Genomic DNA, 22,965 nt, shown 5'->3' with positions numbered 1-22,965 from the left:
CATTTCTTTTTTATATATACATTTTTATACATACATTTTTACATTTTCTATTTAAAACAATAAGAAAGGAACAATATGCAACATTATAGAAGTACAGAAATGTAAAACGTTTGTGGTTAATGTTTATTATGTTTACAAATGTGTTTGTTATGTGAGTAAAATTTAAAAAAAATTCAAAGTATTTTAACATACACCTTTATGTGGTTATTTTTCATTCATACATTTAGGGGTTAATTGCTTGAGTTAATGTCAGTTTTAATTTCAACATAAATACATTGGAAAAGTCTTTTTATTGGTTCAGAGGGGGCAATAATGAATGAGATATTATATAAATGTTTAATTGAGAAGCTTTACTTTGTATTCTGATGAAGTCCCTTCTGTTGGGACGAAAGCGCTCAATACTTGTTGGGGATTAAAAGTGTGTGTTTTAAACCATATGGACTCTTGTTTTACATTTTATACATCTTCTTGGTTTGGCTGACGAATTTTTAGCACCTGGATTTTTTAGCCTAGTAATGGACAGAGGCAGTTCCTAAATTCTTTATTCCATGCATGGTTCCCCTCAAATTATCTATGGTATGATCCCAGTTATTTTCATCAGGGGTAATATAACATTATCGACCATGGGTTGGATAAGGATAGTCTATAACCAAATTCGATTATTTTGAGCACAAAAAGGGAAACTGGCTAGGCTTAAAATGGCCTGGAAGGGTAGCTAGCCAAGTACTAATTAACTATGAACCTGTGATGCCCCTGCTCTGGGCCAGTAATCAAGCAGCCTTAATCCTCTTCACTGACACTGCACAGGGATATTCACTTGAACAAAAGCAGATCCACACGGTATTCTCAGATGCACACAACGTACACACTCATCATTTCTGGGGATGGGTTTCCCTCCTTCTCTCTCTCCAGGCCCTAACTAAGAGTCCAAAACTGGCACAGCTGAAAAGTTGAGTCCTCAGCAGAGTGATTACACACACACACACACACACACACACACACACACACACACACACACACACACACACACACACACACACACACACACACACACACACACACACACACACACACACACACACACACGCATATACACCTGGGAAAGGCTGGCACAGATTTATTAGCTCTACTACTTTTGCCTAGACTGTAAGGTAGTTAAACTGCTACCGGCCAACTACTCTAAGACTCTTACAAGGGTACCCAATTATAATTAGTAAAATTAATACTAGTACAAATGGTAGGGTTTGACCACTACAGCAAGACTCAGGTGTGGTGACGTGTTATAGCATCTGGAAGCTATAAAACTATTTCAACACTTCCACCCTTTCAGGATAGCAATTAGTTCACCCTAAGGACAATACAGAAGGAATCATTCTCCTGGTTTTTACAGACATTTTGTCTCTGGCTGCAATCAGACCTGGAAAATACAATCTTTAAGGCCTAAACCAGGTAATTTAATTTCAGACTATTTTTCAAAGTTAACTGGACTGAGATTAACCTTGCCTCTTCCAGTATCCTCTGTTACAATATATTCTTTCAACAGTTAGAATATAGTCTGACATACAGGTGTATTTCTTTTCTGTGCAGCAGGACACACTGTTGGTACATTTTTGACAAAAGCATCTGTACAAATCAGTTTGATATACAAATGACATATAATTCTTTACAAAACTCCAGCTAGCTATGCTGACATATGTTACACATCCAATGCCCTATTTCTCTTGGCACAGCTGGCAATACCTCACATCGTCACATCTCTCCCACCTTTGAAGACTCAAGCTAATTTTTCAAGTGATCCTTGAGAAACGTGGCTTGAGGGACATAAGCCTGTCCAGGAACACCTTAATCCATACCCTGTCTTGACAGCCCATCTGCATTAGCATTGCTGACCCCACTACAGTGCTGCACTATCATGTCATATACCTGCAACACTAGGCTTCACCTCAATACCTTGACATTTTGCTGGGTGGCTCAATGTAGCCATGTTAAGGGATTGTGTTCTGTAACTACAGTGAATTTCCTTCCATACAGATAGGGCTGAAGCTTCTGCAGTGCCCATATTATGGCTAGACATTCTTTTTCTACAGCTGCATAACATTCCTCTCTGGGCTGGAATCTACAGCTGAGATATACAACTGGGTACTTTTGTCCCTCTGAGGAAAACTGGCTGAGTACAGCCCCTACCCATGGTTCAACGAATCCACTTGCATAGCAAATTCTTTGCTGTAGTCTGGACTGGCTAACACAGGGGGTCCTCCCAAACCCTCTTTAAGCTTTTGGAATGCCTGCTCACAGGCTGGGGTCCACAGTACCTTATCTAGCCTGTTTTTCCTTATCAGGTCTGTGAAGGGAGCAGCTATTGTATTATAACTGGAACTTCCTATAATACCCTTCTGTCCCCAAGAATGCCCTCACCTGTTTTTTGATAATAGGGGCAGACCACAACTGAATGGCTTCCACTTTGGGAGGTTCTGGCCTGATCTTAGCACTCCTCACTCTGTTTCCCAGGTACGAGACCACTGCCACACCCACCTGACACTTAATGGGCTTAATGGTCAACCCTACCCTATGCAGTCAGCCCAGGACCTCCCTGACATGCTGAAGGTGCTCTTGCCAGGAATGGCTGTAGGTGGCAATATCATCCAAGTAAGCAAGGGCATAATCTCCTGCTCCTGCTAGCATACACTCTACCAGCCTCTGGAAGGTTGCTGGGGCCTTTTTCATCCCAAAGGGCATCTTTGTGGTCATGTCAATACTGGTCAGATACTTAGCCATACCCAGCTGCTCTAAGGCTCATCTATCCTAGGCATGGGGTAAGCATCTGACTCTTTGTGACTATTTAGTTTTCTGTAGTCCACACAGAACTTGGAGCTGCCATCATTCTTTGGTACTAGCACCACAGGGGAGGCCCAGGGACTGATGGATTCCTAGATTATGCCCTGTTCCAACATTTCCCATATCTCCTCCCTCACAGTCTGTTTGACTCTCTCAGGCACTCTATAAGGGGCCTGCCTAATAGGCCTTTGGGGTCCTGTATCCACATGGTGCTGCATCAGGTGAGTGCACACAGGTTTCCCAGTGAACATGTCCCCAAACTCCTGTAACACTGTTCAGATTTCTAGAACCTGAATAGGGGATAGCCACTTGGACATTCCTACCCCTTCCATGGAGGTGTCAGTCTGAGCCTCACCGAAGAGATCAGTCACCAGATCCTCCTCAGACTCCTCCTGTCATCAACTGCAAATACTCATCACAATGGCCTACCTGTCATGGTAAGGCTTCATCATGTTAACATGATACAATTTCTGCCTCTGCTTCCTGCCTAGCATGTTTACCATAAAGTTAACATCACTGACTTTCCTTACCACTTCAAAGGCTCCCTCCCAAGCTGCCTGCAGCTTGTTGTGTTTGACAGGAATGAGCACCATAACCTGCTGTTCCACAGCATACTTTCAGGCTCAAGCATTCCTATCATGCCACACCTTTTTCCTGCTGTTGGGCTCCTGCCAGGTTCTCCTGGGCCAAGCCCATGAGCTCCCTAAGCCTTGTCCTGAGGTGTAGGACATATGCCAAAACAGACTCCTTGTGGAATTCACAATCCCCTCCCACTCATCAAGAATCAAATCTAAAGGCCTCCTCACCCTATGTGCATTCAACAACTCAAAAGGTGAAAAACCTGTGGATTCTGGGGTACCTCTCTGTATGCAAACAGCAGATGGTGCAAATATTTCCCCCACTCTCTCTTAAACACATCTGCAAATGCCCATAGAATGGTCTTTAGTGTAAAGTTTAACCTCTCCACAAGACCATTAGTCTGGGAGTTGTAGTGGGTGGTCTTTAGGTGTTTCACCCCACAGTGCTACCACAGACAAGCTAGCAGGTCTGACATGAAATTGGCACATCTGTCAGTCAGTATTTCTCTTGGGAAACTTACCCTGCTGAAAATCTCTAACAAAGTATTTGCCACCTTCTCTGCCTCAATGGAAGACAGAGCCACCATCTCAGATATCTAGCAGGATACAAAAATAAAAATTGCCAAAGATTCCAAAGACAACCACAAGGCATTCTATAGCTATGTCAAGAATCTAAATGGCAATGCTCAGATCTGCTCTGAGCTACAACAGAATGGCATTAAATATACTGATCCCAAGGATATTACCAATATCCTGGCAGATCGATTCACTGCCAAGTTCAACCCCCTCTCACCCCCTAAATAGCCCATCTCAATACCAGAACATTGACAAATTCTGGTAATAATGGCCACACAAGTAAAAAACACACTCTCCAAAGCTAAGAATACAGCATCCATGGGACCAGATGACATCCCGGGTTGTGTACTACATGAACTACAAAATGAACTGGCACCTCACCCAAGTGTCATGTTTAATCATACCCTCACCTCAGGCTTCGTGCCCACTGAATGGTGCACAGCTACAGTTATCCCACTGCACAAGGGAGGATCCATCTTGGATCCCAGGAATTACCGCCCCATCAGTCTGACAAGCCTGATCTGCAAGGCCATGGAACGTATTATCATGGAACTTATAAACAAAGACATTGGCAACCTTAAAACACTGGACCTCACCCAGTTTGGGTTCGTGAAGGGCCGATCTTGTCTCGTGAACCTGATTGACTTCTTTGAATCAGTCTCCAGTGCCATGGATGAGGGTAAGGTAGTTCACACAGCCTATCTGGACCTTGCCAAGGCCTTTGACACCCCCCCACTCTGGAATCATAGATAAAGTTACTAAGCTGGGCATTAATCCCTACGTCACTCAATGGGTTGCCAACTGGCTTACTGACAGAACCCACACTGTAAAAGTAGCTGACTCCAAATTCAGCTCCAGACAAGTGACAAGTGGAGTACCTCAGGGTTCAGTCCAGGGACCTCTCTTGTTTAGCATCTACTTCTCTGAAGTACAGGCCAACACTAAGGGACTCTGGCTAACAAAGTTTGCAGATGACTGCAAACTGGGAGCCATTATTGAATCCCCAAATGATGTGGATATTCTACAAAAGGGCCTTACAGAAACAGATGCTTGGTGCCAGAGCCATGGGTGCAAGCTCAATGCCAAGAAATGTATAGTTATCCCCTTTGGGAAAAAACATGTACCTGTGAATTACCACATAGGTGGCAGTACACTAAACACCGAAAGTGTGATAAGAGACTTAGGGACTAAGGTGGACAGTGGTCTCATCTTCAATAACCACATCACCACAACAGTCAGGAAATCCTTCTATATGGCACACCTCATCACTAAGGGCTTTTCATCCGGAAAAAAGGAGGTCATTGTCCCACTGTACTCATCCCTTATTAGACCCATTATAGAATACAATGCCCCATTTGGTATGTATCTCTCAAGACATCTGCAACAACTGGAAAGGCAACAGAAATACCTCACTAAAATAATCACAGGCTTAAATCAGATGCCCTATGCTGACTGCCTTTAAAAATTCCAGCTATACTCTGTCGCATATCATCTACTCCGAGGCGATCTCTGCTTAACATACAAGGCCATGTCAAACCCAGAGCTGTTGGACATGCTACACTCAAAAAAATACCAATCCCTCAGAGCCACACGCTCCAGGGATCTAAACCTTGTCATCACAATAAACAAAACATGCTGGAGGGATAGGTTCCTGACCCAGAGACTCCCCAGACTCTGAAATAGACTCCCCATACATGTCAAGCAGAGTGCATCTTTGGCCCTCTTCAAAAGGAACCTTGATGATTGGATGGGAGAAAGGAAATTCACCCCAGGGATCACGTCAGTCACCCTGCTAGACAGGAGTCCAGGGAAGTAAACAGTGTGGGAAGAAATAGCCAGGGAATTGTTATGGCTAGGCTTGTATAAGCCCTAGGGCCGATAGCCTAGTACCAACCTATGAACCTATAATCTACTACCACCAGGATATACTGCTTCCCTGTGGAACTTGGGGTACTCAGAGTTCCCACAATAGCCATAGCTACCCTCTGACATGGCTACTCAATCACAGGCAAAGGCATCAAATGAGCTTTGACCTTGTCTCCTGCTTTGCCTACTTTTCAGCTGCCCCCCCACCTTTTATTCCCCACCTTGCTTCCATGGGCATCTTTATGCTACATGGCCCTATTGGTTACATTTAAAACATCTAACCCTTGATCCTGATTGTGTACCTGAACTAATGGCTTACTCTGTTACTTTTGGACTCAGTTGGGTGGTTTAGGCTGCCCACCATGGGTTCTCTTATATCCCATGTGCAGCACTGGGTATCCCCTTCTTGACTGATTCCCTGCTTGCTAAGTGGAGATCCCCCTTTTTCTGCAGCTCATCTGCAGTTACACCCCATCTGCCAATCAGATTCGTATGTCCTCAGTTAAAGTGCTAAGGGCTTGTTCCCTCACCAAAAAGTCTGCCAGCCTTTCAAAAGTGGTGACCTGACACCCACTCACCCACCTATGAAAATAAGTGCTTAACTCAGCAATATAATCACATACACTTTCATCTGTCTTGCATCTATGCTCACAAAACTTTTTTCTATAAGCTTCAGGTGTTAACTTAAAACATTACAATAAACATTGCCTTACTTTATCATAGTTTAAACAATCAGCATCAGACAATTTAAAAACATCAGTAACACTTTTACCATGAAGTAAGGGGGTTAGGAACTGTACCCAGAACCCTTGGTCAACATTATACTGTTTACATATTCTTTCAAATATATGAATACAGTTTTCTAAATTATCGTCTTCTGTAAACTGTGGAAGAAATTTACTGACTTTCATTGCTTCTGGGGTTTGATTTTTCCCTTCCCCATTACCTCCATGACCCTGGTGAAGAGTCAGCACCGCCCTCTCATGTTGATAATGCTTCTCATTTTCTTCAGCCTCCAAATAATGTAGTCTCTTTGCTGATTCTAATTCCATCTCTTTTTCCTTTTCTTCGGCCTCCAAACACTGCAGTCTCTCTGCTGATTCTAATTTGAAACGTTTGTCCTCCAGTTCAAGTATCTTTAACTCCAGACAGATTTTTAAGTCCTCTGAGGAAAAGGTGAACTATCCTGTTTCTGAAGGATGCACATCCCCGTCTGGCTGTCTTCCTTGTTGCTGATCTGAGCTATGACTAAGGCTGAAATCATTTCCACTTTAGTCAGGTTGGCATGCACCAGTCCTTTGGCTTCGCTCACCTTGGTCAACTGACTCTTTGTCAGCTTGCCATAATCCTCTGGTGACATCTTTGCCTGTTTTCCCCTGACTAAACTAACAAAAAAAGAAATAAAATTGTTGTGAAAATGAAACTCTGTATGTTTACCTTGTGGCTGCTGACAGTACCTACCTTCAGTGACAAATGCCAACAGGCTACAGAAGTTCAATTAATGTCCACACTACTGCTCACTAATATGTGATGCCCGTGCCCTGGGCCACTAATCAAGGAGGGACATTCACTTGGAAGAAAAATAGATGCACACAGTATTTCCAGATGCAGCTGTCTGCACCAAGCACAATTTCCCTTAAGAGCATAAAGGGAACACACTCAGTCCGGGGGCTGGGTTTCCCTCTCTCTATCCAGGCTGCCAATAAGGGTCCCCACTGGCACAGCTGTAGAGTTGAGTCCTCAGCTGAGTGTCCCAAGTCAAGTCCTCTACCACTCTCTTTGTGAAACCAGTGCTCTGTGTACCTGCTTCAAGTGGCTGGCATACACACTTTTTTAGATTTGATTTTAACACACACACACACACACACACACACACACACACACACACACACACACACACACACACACACACACACACACACACACACACACCTGTGAAAGGCTTGCACAGATTTACTAGCTCTGCTACCTTTGCCCAGACTATAAGATATACTGCCACCAGCCAACTACCATAAGACTCTTACAAGGTTACCCAATTATACTGAGTAAAATTAATACTAATACCTAATACTAATAACTAATCCAAATGGTAACGTTTGACCAATTTAGCAAGGCTTTCGGAAGTGGCCAGTGTGTCACCAAATAAATATAAGTACTCTCAAAGGTTAAAATAGGGTTCCTATCATGTAGTCAAACATTTACAAGTTCGAACCTTATATGGTTGAGACCATAAGTTCGAATTTGTAAAAGTTTGAGTGTTTGAATGGACATCTCCATAAGCTGAGGTTTCCATTTTATTCAATGGGGTGCGATCTTGGAGTTGGTATATTTAAGTAATGAGGGGTGGGGGACACAGAGGGGCTTTCCCCTCTGCTTAAATCAGTTTATTTTGTTTTCCGTTGTTTTTTTTTATCCATAGTCGAAGTTTTGTAATTTTGAACATAATAGTTCGAACATTACGTGTTCTAAGTTATAAGACTTCGACTATGTGATATAGACCCATTAAAATATTGTCTAAAAGACCAGCCACAATGAAAAGTTTAACTCTATTTAATAATACACAGTAAAAAAGAACATAAAGCTACTGAATATCTATTTACAATAAACACCAGAGTTTCAATCACAGGAAATATAAAAAAATAACATGGATAGATTCACACAGATACAGAAAAACAATACTTAAGTAATTGCACTATATTTTCCTGACTGATCTAAAGAATTGCTGTTCTCTAGTTCACTTACTAAAGCAAGGCAAGATGAAGTGGGTGAGTGATTTTCCTTCTTTGTCAGGTTTCAAAAACAGACTGCTCTGAGACTTCTGTTTTATCTGGTGATAAAACATAATTTCAGTGCTGGATTACAGAATGACATCACATATATCTGTTCATCTAACTCTGCTTCCCATACTACCACCTTTGTTAGAAAGTGAACCAGAATTTAGCACATATGAGTTACCATACACAAAAGCAGAGTTTTGCTGAGATGTGTTATAGCATCTGGAAGCTATAAAACTATTTCAACACTTCCACCCTTCAAGGGTAGCAATTAGTTCACCCTTAAGGACAATACAGTAGGATTCCTAGTCCTGGTTTTCACAGACATTTCATCTCTGGCTGCAATCAGAATTGTATGATACAAACTTTATGGCCTAAACCAGGTAATTAAATTTCAGACTATTTTTTGAAGTTTAATGGACTGAGATTAACGTCTTCTTTTCCAGTATCCTCTGTTAGAATATATTAATTTCAACAGTTACAATACAGTTTGCCATACAAGTGTATTTCTTTTCTGTCCAGCAGGACCCACTGTTGGTACATTTTTAACACAAACAGCTTTACATATACATTTTCAACACAAGCACCTGTACAAATCAGTTTGATGTAGAAATGACATATAATTCTTTACAAAACTCTGGCCAGCTATGCTGGCATATATTACATATCCACTGCCCTACTTCTCCTGCCATAGCTGGCAATACCTCACATTATCACAGAACCTATGAATCTATAAAGCTGCAGTGCCTTCCACACATCTAGACCATCAGCCACACAGACAGTGACTAAAGGTGGAGGTGTCTCCATCTACATTAGCAACATGTTTACCTCAAGACTGGTTAAACAGAATGACACCCTGGAGTTCATCCATGTGCAAATCACCCTAGGTAGAGTTCCTTGCCATATCTCAGCAATCTACATGTCACTGTCTATGTCACAAGAATCCCAAAACTCTTATCTTGCCCTACTGGAGGCAATCTCCATCCAAATAAACACTCTCTTTATGGGAAACTTTAATTACCCCCTATAGAGTGGGAAACATACACTGCTTCCAACTTGCAGGCACAATGTTTCCAGTACTTTATTAACACAAATACCCTTGATCAGTTAGTCCCAATCAGAGATTCAAACATACTGGATCTAGTCCTCACCATTATGGGAAAGTGTTGCATCCCTTATGTCAAGTCCTCATTGGTGAGATTGGATTATAAAGCTGTCTCCTTTGAATTAAAAATCAACTTGGAAAAATCAGCAAAATCTTTTAACAGTTAAGAACTATTCCAAAGCAAACTACATCCTATTAAGTGACAGTTTGTCAAAATTCAGTGCCCCATCTAACCCCAGGTTCACAGTACACTATTCAGAATTGCTCACAGAAACACTGTACAAGCATGTAAATGACTACATAGAGAGTGATGTGCCTACCAGAAGTAAGCCCAAAGCAACCTCCAAAAACGAACCACACTGGTGGACTCCTAATCTTACCAGAGTATATAACAAAAGGAAATAAGTCATGGCCAAAGTCAGAAAGAGAAACTCTTATAATAACAAGAGCTCACTAATTAAACTAAATAGGAAACTAATAGGACTAATTAAATCCAACAAGTACCTCTCAGGCTAAAGACAACCACAAGGCCTTCCACTGCTATATCTGAAACCTCAATGGTAACACACAACAGTTTGGAGAACTGATATAAATGGGACCACCTTCACTTAGCAGAGTGATAAAGCAAGTTTGCTGGTCAACAAATTCAGCTCAAACTTCAGCCCCCTCCCAACTCTCCCTACCACCCCCTATGAAATCCCTATCAGCATAACCCTTCCAAATATCAGCAGGGAGCAGGTGGAAATCACTTAGGTCAAAAACAGAGCCTCAGTATTGCCTGATAACATGCCAGGTTGCTTACTAAATAGCCTGAAACATGACCATTCAGGAGCACTTGAGTCACTTTTTAACAACAGCCTCAAAACAGCCTATGTACCAAGCAAATGGAGGATGGCAGCAGTTATCCCATTTTACAAGAGTGGACCTTCAACCAACTGCCAAACTGCAGATCTGTTAATCTGACTAGTCTAACATGCAAAGTCATGGAATGTATTTTCATGGAAATGACCAACAAAGACATTGCACCCTACAAACACTGTACCTGGCCCGGTTTGGTTTTATCAAGGGAAGGCCATGCCTACTTAACCTGGTAGACTTCTTTGAAGAGATAACCAAGGTAGTGGATGAAGGGGGAAATGGTGCATACTGCCTATCTAGATCTGTCCAAGGAGTTCAATACAATTCCCAATTCAGTTGTTCTGGACAAACTCACCAAACTAGGCAGTAATCCGTACATAATTTGCTGGATTACCAGCTAGCTCATGAACAAGACCCAAAAATTCAGGATTGGTGAGACCACTTCCACCAAGAGGCAGATCACCAGTGAAGTATTACAGGGTTCTATGCTGGGCCCACTCCTGTTTGACATCTACTTCTCAGAGGCCAAGGCTAATGTCAAGGGCCTTTGTCTCGATAAGTTTGCAGTCAACTGAAAATTGGGAGCTATCTTAAATTCCACCCATGACACCAGCATCCCCCAGAAGGGTCTAACACACACAAATGACTGGTGCCAAAGCAACAGATTAAAACTCAAAGCAAAGAGGTGTATTATAGTGTCTTTTGGGAAAACATCCATCCAGGGAAATTAATCCATTGATAAGACACCTCTAAGAGCTGACCTGGTAGAGATCAGAAAACATATGTAGACAGTAATCTGGCCTTTGACCAATGCGTAGCCAAGGTAGCAAGAAAATCATTCTACATTTCCCAACTTATAAGTAAGAGAATGGCATCCAGGAAGTTCTAGTATCATTCTACCCAGCCCTTATCAGACCCATCATCGAGCACAATGCACCCTTCAGCATGTACCTGACTAGGCATGTGCAACAGCTGGAGCACCCACATAGGTTCCTCACTAAGAAAATCCAGTGTTTCAACACACTATTCTATACAGATCACCTTAGAGCCCTGTCTTTATACTCAATCTCCCACAGGTTGTTGAGAGGTGATCTCTGTTTGGCATATCAAGCATCCTTAGATCCAGCCCTGATGGAGCTTTTGCACATCTGCAAAATGAGCTGCACCAGAAACACTAGATCTAGGGATCTGAACGAAATGAGCTGCACCAGAAACACTAGATCTAGGGATCTGAACGAAATGAGCTGCACCAGAAACACTAGATCTAGGGATCTGAACGAAATGAGCTGCACCAGGAACACTAGATCTAGGGATCTGAATGAAATGAGCTGCACCAGGAACACTAGATCTAGGGATCTGAACGAAATGAGCTGCACCAGGAACACATAGTGCCTTTTTTTTAGGCAAGACCAGTCTCCTCAATTTTTGCACATAGCCAGCCAGAGTCAAACTCATATAAAAGCAGCACTGTTTAATGTTAGAAGCCTAAACAGAAGGTTGTACTCATTACAGGTATTCCTAACCCCTGGAAATATTGATATATTACTGAAGCATGGTTTTTAGAACAATAAAGAAACCCCTGCAGTGCAAGTTTTAATGCCTATAAATCCTTCAGACCGTACACCAAACTGGACATTGTAGCTGCTGGGGGCATATCTGTCTTTATAAGAATCCATTTCGCTTTCAGACTTGTAATATAGGACAGTTTCCTAGAACTCCTCCACACTTTAATGATAAACAATATCCAAAACTACATAGTAGCTAACTACCATACTTCCGCTATGACACCAGCAGACAATGAGGCATATTTTAACAAACTGAAATGCCTCACCATAGAACCTAACACTATCCTTTTGGGTGAGTTAACTGGGGAGCCTACAACACTACAAACACTCACCATAGAACCTAACGCTATCCTTTTGGGTTTTGGGTGAGTTAACTGGAGAGCCTACAACACTACAAACAAGCACTGAGATTCATAAATTTCATTAATGCTGTCATCTTGGAACAAATAGTCTAAATCCCAGTGAGGATCTCTAAAATATTAGACCTTATTCTTACAAATATAGCCCCCTATGCTCAGAGCCTGCAGTTATCAAATTACTGGTTCAGTCTGACCACTGTGCAGTAACATTTACTACAGGTGTGAGAAGTGAGTGCTCTCAAAACGTCTCCATCTTCAGAGACTGTTGTAAGGCAAATCTTCTCCAGCTAGCTGATGTCATGATGAAATTCAAATACCCTCCTAACCTAGATGACCCTGCTTCATATCCTGTGGTATTAAAGCTTCATTCCTCATAACACATAAATATAGTGCCCATTTAAAGACAAACCCATTTTGTGGAATCCTAGTATCAACAAATTATATGACAGCAGATAAGAGAAAGAAACATCTAACCGGTAAAAGCAAACTTAACACCACATCAACTAGGGAAGACCTTAAAGCAATCATAGGTTCATAGGTAGGTACTAGGCCATCGGCCCTAGGGCCTATAGAAGCCTAGCCAAAAAGGTACCCAGGCTTTCGCCACCCAAGAAAATTATTGTCCTGTGCCCCTGTTGAGCAGAGCCACAGAGGTGATCCCCAAGGTGAATTTCCTATTTCCCATCCAATCACCAAGATTTTTCTTGAAGAGTGCTAATGAGGAGATTTGTTTGATATATATAGGTAGTTTGTTCTAGAGTATGGGAAGTCTCTGGGACAGGAATCTATCCCTCCAGCATATTCTGTTTATTGTGGTGACAAGGTTTAGGTCCCTGGAGCATGCAGCTCGGAGGGATTGGTATTTCTTTAAGTGGAGCATGTCCAACAGCTCTGGGTTTGACATAGCTTTGTATGCTAGGCAGAGATTGCCTCTCAGTAGGTGATATGCGACGGAGTAAAGCTGGAGTTTTCTGAGACGATCTGCGTAGGACATCTGTTTGAGGCCGGTAATTCTCTTTGTGAGGTTTTTCTGCAGCCTTTCCAGTTGTTGTAGATGTCTTGTGAGGTACATACCAAAAGGGGAGTTGTACTCTATAATGGGTCTAATGAGTGACGAGTAGAGGGGAACAATGACCTCTTTTTTCCTGGATGAGAAACCTTTTGTGATGAAGTGTGCCACGTAGAAGGATTTCCTGACTACTGTGGTGATGTGATTATCAAAGGAGAGACTACTGTCCACCTGTGTCCCAAGGTCTCTTATCACACTTTAGGTGTTAAGTATACTACCACCTATGTGGTAGTTCATGGGTACAGAGATTTTACCAAAGGGGATAACAATGCACTTTTTGGCATTGAGCTTGAGGCCTTGGCTTTGACACCTGGCATCTATCTCAGTGAGACCCTTTTGTAGGACGTCCACATCGTTAGGAATTTTAATTATGGCTCCGAGTTTGTAGTCATCTGTGAACTTCATTAGCCAATGACCTTCTGTGTTAGCCTGTACTTCAGAAAAGTAGATACCAAACAGGAGAGGACCCAGTACTGAACCATGTGGTACTCCACTTGTCACTGGTCTGAAGTAGGATTTGGAGTCTGCTACTTTCACAGTGTGGGTTCTGTCAGTGAGACAGTTGGCAACCCATCTTGTGACATAGGGATTTATACCTAGTTTAGTGAGTTTATCTATAATTCCAGAGTGGAGGAAGGTGTCAAAAGCCTTGGTGAGATTTAGATAGGCTGTGTGAACCACCTTACCCTCGTCTACAGCTTTGGTGACTGCTTCAAAGAAGTCAATCAGGTTTAGGAGACATAATCTGTCTTTTACAAACCCGAACTGGGTGGGGTCCAGAGTCTGGGTATTACCAATGTCTTTGTTTATAAGTTCCATGAGAACTTAAAAACAAAATCAAATCCTTCAAGAAGTACAAATTGAAATCACCACCCATGCTAAGGATAACCTCAAGGCATTCTTCAGCTATATCGATAACATAAGAAATAATAAGTAGCAATGCTTTGAGCTAATACAAATTAACATCATACACTCGTCCCCCGACAACATTGCCAACATATTAGTGAGCAAATTCAGCTCAAACATTATCTCCGTAACTCTCCTAAAGTGTTCATAGCATATTAGCATGCCTGTGCCAGCCCCACAAATCACCTACAAGTTCTAAGCACTCTCTCCAGGCTAAAAACAAAGCTCTACTGGCCCTGACAATGTACAAGGCTGACTTCTTGCCAGTGTGAGGCTCTGCCTGTTTGATGTCTAAGTATCTAAGTACATCCATTCAATCTCAGCCTCTCCACTGGATTTGTGCTGGAGTATGACGAACTGCTGCAGTATTCCCAGTCCACAAAGAGGGACCCACAGGTGACCCTGGCAACTATGGAGCTATAAGCCTCACTGGCCTTATGTGCAAGGCAATGGACAGCATCATTATGGACCTCATAAACAAAGACATGGGCAGTCTTTTAAGCCTGTACTTGAACTGATTTGAGTTTGTTAATGACAGATCCTGCCTCCTGAAACTGATGCACTTTTCGAACTAGTTGCTAAGGCATTAAACACAGGTAAATTAGTTCACATGGCATACCTAGACTTGGCCAAAGCCTTCAGTACCATCCTGCATGCAGGCATCATTGTTTCACATTGCCTGCCTGGACTTGGCCAAATCCTTCAATACCATCCTACACTTAATCATGTTAACCCCCTTGTTATCCACTGGATAGTGAAGTCACTCACAGACAGGACCCAGTTTGTTAATGTTGTAAACACAGGTTCTGAAGAAGTCAAAATGTTTTGTTAGGATGAAAATGCTAAGCCTGCTATCATGTTTTACTTTGTTATTTTACTTTTTGGTGGTGTTAATAATAAAGGTCTGTTTTAATGGACTTTGGATCATTCATTGGTGGATTTATAATGTATTCCATTTGCATGGGAATGTAACAACAGCTGGTGTCTTTTTGTGGCTACTACATTGGACTTGATTTGCAGTGAGTTTATTCAGAAGACAATTTCTGTATTATATGTAGAAGCAATTTGTTTGCTATTTTCTGGTCAAACACTGTGAACTGTTTTTAGTTTTAATGTTGTAAACACACACTCAACTAAAAGAATGGTTACCAGCTGAGTCCCTCAGAGATCAGACCTAGGGCCACTTTTCTTTGGTATCTACTTCTCTGATGTTAAAGCAGACACCGAAGGCTTGTGGCTGATGAATGCAAAGTCAGAACTGTCATAAATACTACAGATAACCTCCATATTCTCCAAGAGGGCCTAACTCATGCTAACAAGTGGTGCTTGGACCACTGCCTTAAACTTAATGCCAAAAAATGTAGCATTGTGTTCTTCGGCAAACCTGGGCACTCCTGCTGCTGTAATATAGGCAAAACCACCTAAAGCTGACTCATTCATTAGTGACTTGGGCATCTTCATTGACAATAAGCTATCCTTTGAGCACTGTCTGAACACAATTGTTAGGAAATCCTTTTATATAGCCAGACTAATCACTAGCAGCATAATGGTAGAATATAATGCCCCCTCTGGTTTTATTCGGCTAGGTGTATCGCCCAGCTTGAGAGGCTGCAGCATTTCATTACCAAAGAAATGAAAGTCTTGTCCTCCTTGAGTTCCCCAACTGCCTTAAAGCACTCTTTCACTTTTCCAATTACAACTGACTATTGTGAGGAGATCTTTTCCTTGCCTACAGCGCCTTGAAATGTCCAATTCTTTGTAACCTCCTAAACATCTGCAAAACTAATACCACCCTAAACACCCAATCAAGAGATCTAAACTTCCACTGAAACTTAAGCAGGACTTTGTTGGTAGGATAGATATTTTCACAGAGAGTACCTCCTTCATGAATACACTTTCATTGGATGTTAAGCATAGTATCTCCATGACTCCCCCCTTTTTTGCCCCCCCCCGCTGCTTCATACTTTCCAATCTTCTACCCCAGAGCCACTATCTATCATTGGGTACACCACCTTCTCTTTTCATTCCCCAGACACCATTGTTTTTGGGCTGGGTCCAGAATGGAACTTAAGGGCATCCCTGAAGATATTGCCAGCAACTGCTTCACAAGGGGGAGGGATTTGTTAATGTTACAACCTACCATCTTTTCCCCCCTACCTCCCCTGTGCCCATCTCAGAATCATCCAAGGGCTACTTCCCTTTTCATAGACCACATCTCTCCTCAAGAAGCTCCGAGATAAATGTCCCTTTCCCCGGGTCAGATATGTCGACATCCCCTTGCCAGCACTTTTTTGACAGCAACTCAGACACCCAAGCCGGTAACTGAACCTGGGTTGCCTAGGCCACAGTTATGGTTTATCACTTTATACCAAGGTGTTAGCTTCTCAATGACCCCTTTTAAGCATGACTTAGATAATTTAATGGGCAATCTTTAAGTACAGCCTATAGTGTGACTCCACTAGCACTTATGGAAAGGGTCTGCAACCAGGGTGGTGTCTGGTATTAACGCATGTCTTGGTAAACGGATGGGGTTATTGGCTTGGCTACAAATGGTCCACTGGATCATCAGCCTAGTATGAACACAGGAACAATTTTATACATTTCTGTCCTTATAGTCCATGACATTTTCATCCCAGGGGAAATCAGTTTCACTGGTGTTCAAAAACTACAGAATGTTGAGTTATTCTTATCTTATAAGCCTGAAGTAAGGACACCATATATGTATCTAAGGGGTATGTGACAATGAGCAGGAAAGCTTGAGATTTTAGAAGAGCTACATGATAGAGCACAGAATGGATGCACTCTGGTCTGAGTCTTACTAACTGGGAACTCTTGAAAATCAGCTGATAAGGAGATTACATACACTGCATACAATATGGTCAGAGAGCAGTACATGCACTGCATACCACATGGTCAGAGAGCAGTACATGCAATGCATACCACATGGTCAGAGAGCAGTACATGCACTGCATACCACATGATCAGAGAGAAGTACATGCACTGCATACCACATGGTCAGAGAGCACTACATGCACTGCATACAATATGGTCAGAGAGCAGTACATGCACTGCATACCACATGGTCAGAGTGCAGTACATGCACTGCATACCACATGGTCAGAGAGAAGTACATGCACTGCATACCACATGGTCAGAGAGCAGTACATGCACTGCATACCACATGGTCAGAGAGCACTACATGCACTGCATACAATATGGTCAGAGAGCAGTACATGCACTGCATACCACATGGTCAGAGAGCAGTACATGCACTGCATACCACATGGTCAGAGAGCAGTACATGCACTGCATACCACATGGTCAGAGAGCAGTACATGCACTGCATACCACATGGTCAGAGAGCAGTAAATCAGGATGGCTACCAGGGTAAAAGGAGTAATCAGCAGCCTGGTGGAATTAACTAGAGACAAATCTAATTGCATGTTATTTAACTGAAATATACAGTATTGTAATTAGAAAAATGTAAATTGTTTCTTCTTTGTTTTTTTTAAATAGGGCATCACGCAACAAATCTGAGAAGAAAAGGAGAGACCAGTTCAATGTTCTTATTAAGGAACTGTGTACAATGCTCCAGGGGCAAGGCCATCCTCGAAAGATGGATAAATCTACAATATTGCAAAGAACAATTGATTTTCTACAAAAGCAGAAAGGTATTTGTTATAATCAGATTTTAGCCCATCCTCAAAGACCAGTGTGTGTGTGTGTGTGTGTGTGTCTGTGTGTGTGTGTGTGTGTGTGTGTGTGTGTGTGTGTGTGTGTGTGTGCGTGTGTGCGTGTGTGCGTGTGTGTGTGTGTGTGTGTGTGTGTGTGTGTTGATCTGTTTCTGTAGACTGGTCTAGATCTGTGTCTGTGTCTTTTACATAACTGGATAGTAGCAGTATAATTAAAACAACAAGAAAATATGCCACAAAAAGAAAAAAAAGAGAGAGAGAAAATAAATTCTGCTTAAAATGTAGTTGCCATCGGTCATGCCATAGTCCTTTATAATGCCCTTGATTAAACTTGTGTATGCTTTTTCTGAAATCTGTTATGTTTTATAAATCTCAACACTTATTCTTAACAGTTCTACTTACTGAGAACCAAACTACAGAAAAAAAACTTCTATACTGCTGATGAAGGGGATTTAAATTAAAGGAAAACAGGGTTGTGTGAAACAATAATATTGTTCTCTTACCACAAACATTTCCTTTTTTGCTCCTTTTTTTCTGAATATTATTACTTTCTTTAATTTCTCTGTTTTATGATGTTCTTCACAGCATCTACTCTTCTATGTGTTCTAACTTTGCATACATGAAATTAATTGGCCTATTTTCTTATACATTCTTATGAATGTTTATACTATAATGCAATTTGATATATTTATCTGTTTATGTTCATTTCATATTGTAAGGATATAAAATTACTTTATGTAATCCTGCTGTTATTTAACCAGAAAACACTACTTATATGTTCACTTATAACACTGCAATTAACTAGATATGCATATTACTCTTATTTTAATGCTAGTTAATATTTTATATATTTTTATTTCAGTAACATTTTGTACTTTTGAAGCTTACTCACTGTGCTACAACTGAAAAAGAGCTTTGCTCAGTTGAACTTTCCCAGTAAACAAATGCTAATAAACAATTCAGTCAGTCTTGATTATTGTGTTATTTTGGCAATTTTTAATTAAAAACTGAATAATTGCAAGGATTGAAAAAGCTTGTTCTTTCAAAACTGTGGTCAGAAGTTGATCAACTGTGGTAAAGAGGGGTAACAGGAAGTTGGAGTGTGTGCCTACTATGGTTATACAACTTTTCACCAACATTCTTACTCAGTGACACCAAATTTGCCAGTTAAAATTAACTTTTGATCAAAGAGTTTGAGTTAATATGTAGTCTAACAGCACTGAGAGATAAATAAGACATACAGACTAGTATAGCATGTGGAGAATAGACTCCACACCCACCATATAGGGGTCAGTGTCCTTAAAAGCTAGTATGAAAAATGCTGAAGTCACTTCAGGTCACAGAAAATAACTGAAGCTTGCAGTGACTTGCCATTAAAAGTGCAGTATTTAGTAACATTAAGAATAGTGTTTTTCAGCATGTCAGGCAGAAGCAAAATGCTACACTTGACAATACATCACCATTTGACAACACATCACCATGTCAGGGTCCAACATTATACAGGTCTGCAGACCCCTTTTACAGGTACACCCCAACATTTATAATGATGCAAACTGCATGTACACCTTCACTTGTCTAGGCCCGACTTTCATCTTCCAACCAGCTGAAGAATTAACTTGCCAATGACCACAGATATTGCATTGATGAGGCCACTGTTTCTTGATGCTTTTATTGCGGAGAGAGGCAGTTATCTCTGTCAGCCCAAAAGCCTCGATCCCCCTTTGCCCTTAATCATTCATAAACATTTCTCCCCCCTGAAAACAGGACTGTAACATTTTTATGGTGTCCAGACTGGCCCCATTACTTCCTAAATTGATACATTTACATCAGCATAGCTTTGTATTTGAAAGGCACATGCTTGGTAAGAAGCCGAGTCGTAAGTCACTACTGTTGGTGGTTAGCCTTGCCGTGAGAAAACATGTGATAGTGTTGATTGGCACTATTTGTATTTGGTGTTAAAAATTTTAGGGTTTTCTGAGAGGTTTTGTTGCATTACAAAATGTTTCTGAAAGTATATTGATGAATATGCTTAGACACAGGTTATGATGAATGTGGGTCTGACATTCAAACCTTTTTCGTCTTTTCTGTTTGCTATTTGTTTGTAGCCCCGTGCAGAGGGTGTTTACAGTTCAGATAAAAAAGAGTTTTCCTGTACAGATGAAGAAGTAAAACTTTCTTCATTTACATACATGACTTGCTAATTTATTTAAATAATTTATAGCATAATCTACTAGGCTTATTTCATTTGTTAAAAATGTTTGTGAAATTTTCCATTTTAAGAATAAATGTAACAAATACAGACTGTGGCCGTGAATTTGTGCACGGTCAGTAGGTATGAAAGCAAGGTTCCTATGTTAGGGGGCTATACATCCATAAAATTATTGAAAATGTACACTTTGCTGACTCCTTGACAGAGTCTTTGGATATTTCATATGCACATGTGCAGCAAAAATGTAAAAGCTGGTGTGCACAGAGCAAGACTCATTTGTTGGATTTGGGGGAGAAGCTTATAACTGTTAAGGTATTTCTAATTCCAAGGATACTTTTCAGACAATTACTTTGTTTCCACCTAAGTGCTTTTATTCTGCATTAAAAACTAGGATAATCACCTTGTCTGGCCTAGACTCAAGGGTTTCTGGATGAAATTAATGATGCCTAAAAGCTTGGGGTAAATATTTGTACCCAATTTGCAGATATATCGGGGCATCTGATTTGTGGCATTTTTGCTTGTGGCATACAGCTGAATCCGTTACAGAAACCATTGGAATGGATGCTGGTCCAGCAGTTGGGAATGCCTCCATGGTTGCCCTTCGGTTGGCAGATGGAGAAGCTCATCAGGGTATAAAATCTGCTGTATTCAAAGGGCTTTGGAATGAGGCAGTGGAGAGTCCTAGTATAAGTGGTAAGTCTTCTTATAACTAGCAACATTAGATGAAATTACTACTGAAGCATCAGCTACTGTAAGAATCTTATTTTTGGTTGTGGCAGACATGCCATTGTTTGAATTATAGAAGGCTTAATAGTATATTTTGAAGGATTAAAATAAGCACTCTCCACAGACCAGTATGAGTCCCAGAGGGTGAGAATTTTCTGAAGGATGAGGTAGGAGGATTTGCAGTTGAAACATCATTTCTATAGATTTTTAGAAGCAATTAATATTTACAAAGGAACCAGTAAAGAAATCTTTAGAGGATAAATGGAGTAGGAATTTGAATGCACATATAATTGCATCTCAACAGAAAATGATTTATCTGTTACAGAAATATGCTCTGCATTCCCATAACTTTAATATTTTTGTTTGCAAGTTTGTTGAAAAATATCTTTATATGCCTGTCCAGTTGCAGCACTTATATCCTAATGCTGCAGATGCCTGTCAGCAATGTGCTAGGTGTAATGTAAATAATGTTGTCTCAGGGTTTGTAGGCTTGTCCAAAACTTGAGCTAGACTGAAGCCAGATCTGTATAATGTGCTGTTAGAGGACTGGCTAGAAAGAGAACATATTACACAGTCTGCCTTTATGTTAGGAGCCCTTGTGATACTCAGGTGGGCAAAAATGAGAGAGTGCTGTTTAATTTTATGGATGTCTAAGGAAATGGACATATATTGGACCTGTCAGTTTCACATTTATATAGTTTTTTGTAGGAGCTGTCAAACATGGAACCTTTTAGAATAAACAATAAGACAATTACAATTGTATAAATAAGTGACTTACCTGGTTGCAGTGGGATGGAACAAGAAACTAATTCTAAGAAATTAATTAATTAATTATAACTAAGAAATTAGTGGACCTGATGTGGAGTAATACAGTATTTTATGGTCTTTAGAAATGCAGGCAATTATATGTTACTGTATTGGTTGTCAACTTGGTTTGTATTTGTTTTTGAGTGTGCTGTCACATTTACATTTAATATTTGGTTTGTTTAAAAAATAATTAAATGTTTTATAAAAAAAATAATGTGCTTGTGGCAAGCTGAGGTTATGGTGAGGTGAAAATTCTACTTTCATAATTATAAACTAAAAAAATAGAAAATATAATAAAGGAACCAGTGAGTCTTGTTCAGTTGAAATTATTAGAGAACACAAAGAACACAGAAATGATACAATGCTTGAAAAAAAAACAGAAACTCTGGTTCTTAGAAAATGGTAGAGTTACTCTTACCAAGAGTGCCTAAAGAGAAGGAGTGAATGTTTTTTTTAAGTGCTGATTTGTTTGTTGGCCAACTTTGCTGAAAGGACTTTGTACTTTGTTGCAATGAAATTGTTGAACTGAACTTTGGAAAGAACACAGCAGTTCATGAATGACTCTTTCTTTCTTTTATGGTATTCCCCATTTTGATTTCTCCTTGTAAATAAACCTCCATTTAAAAAAATGAAACTGGCTATAGTTATCACTTTTATTACTGAAAGCAGGTGCAATACTATAAAGAACAAAAGAGAGGTGAAGGCAGAATATCCCAGACGTACGTGTGAATACAGTGAGACAGAGTGCAGGTTAAAGGAAATGGGATAAATGGGTAATTATATCAGATTGGAGTTATATGCACTGTACAGAACCAACAGAGGGAGAGGGAGTTGACTAATATCTTGGATCATGAGGGATTCAGCCATTTGTTGCAGGAGTGTACCAGAAAGGACAGAATTCTCAATATGATCATAACCAAGGTGGAGGGCATCAGAGACATTCAAATAAAAGTGCCATTACCCAATGGTGATCATGTCATTCTATGGTTTTATATTGTGTGGGGAGGGTAAGTACACAAAGACAAATATGAAGGAATGTA

General features: G+C 40.7%; 1 protein-coding gene across 1 annotated transcript in view; it reads left to right on the top strand.

The window, feature by feature from the left end:
• Nucleotides 1-22,965, top strand: part of LOC122789623 (circadian locomoter output cycles protein kaput-like) — a 1,222,827-nt gene that overhangs the window by 375,693 nt on the left and 824,169 nt on the right. The window contains exon 3 of the mRNA XM_044057016.1: nucleotides 18,008-18,162. Coding sequence (XP_043912951.1) covers nucleotides 18,008-18,162 — 155 coding nt within the window. The remainder of the gene's footprint in view (nucleotides 1-18,007; nucleotides 18,163-22,965) is intronic.

Source organism: Protopterus annectens, chromosome 15.part0, assembly GCF_019279795.1.
Source record: "Protopterus annectens isolate FY-2018-M chromosome 15.part0, PAN1.0, whole genome shotgun sequence".
Taxonomy (NCBI): Eukaryota; Metazoa; Chordata; order Ceratodontiformes; family Protopteridae; genus Protopterus; species Protopterus annectens.
The sequence above is the reverse complement of the archived record's forward strand: the minus strand, read 5'-3'. Positions and strand labels throughout refer to the sequence as shown.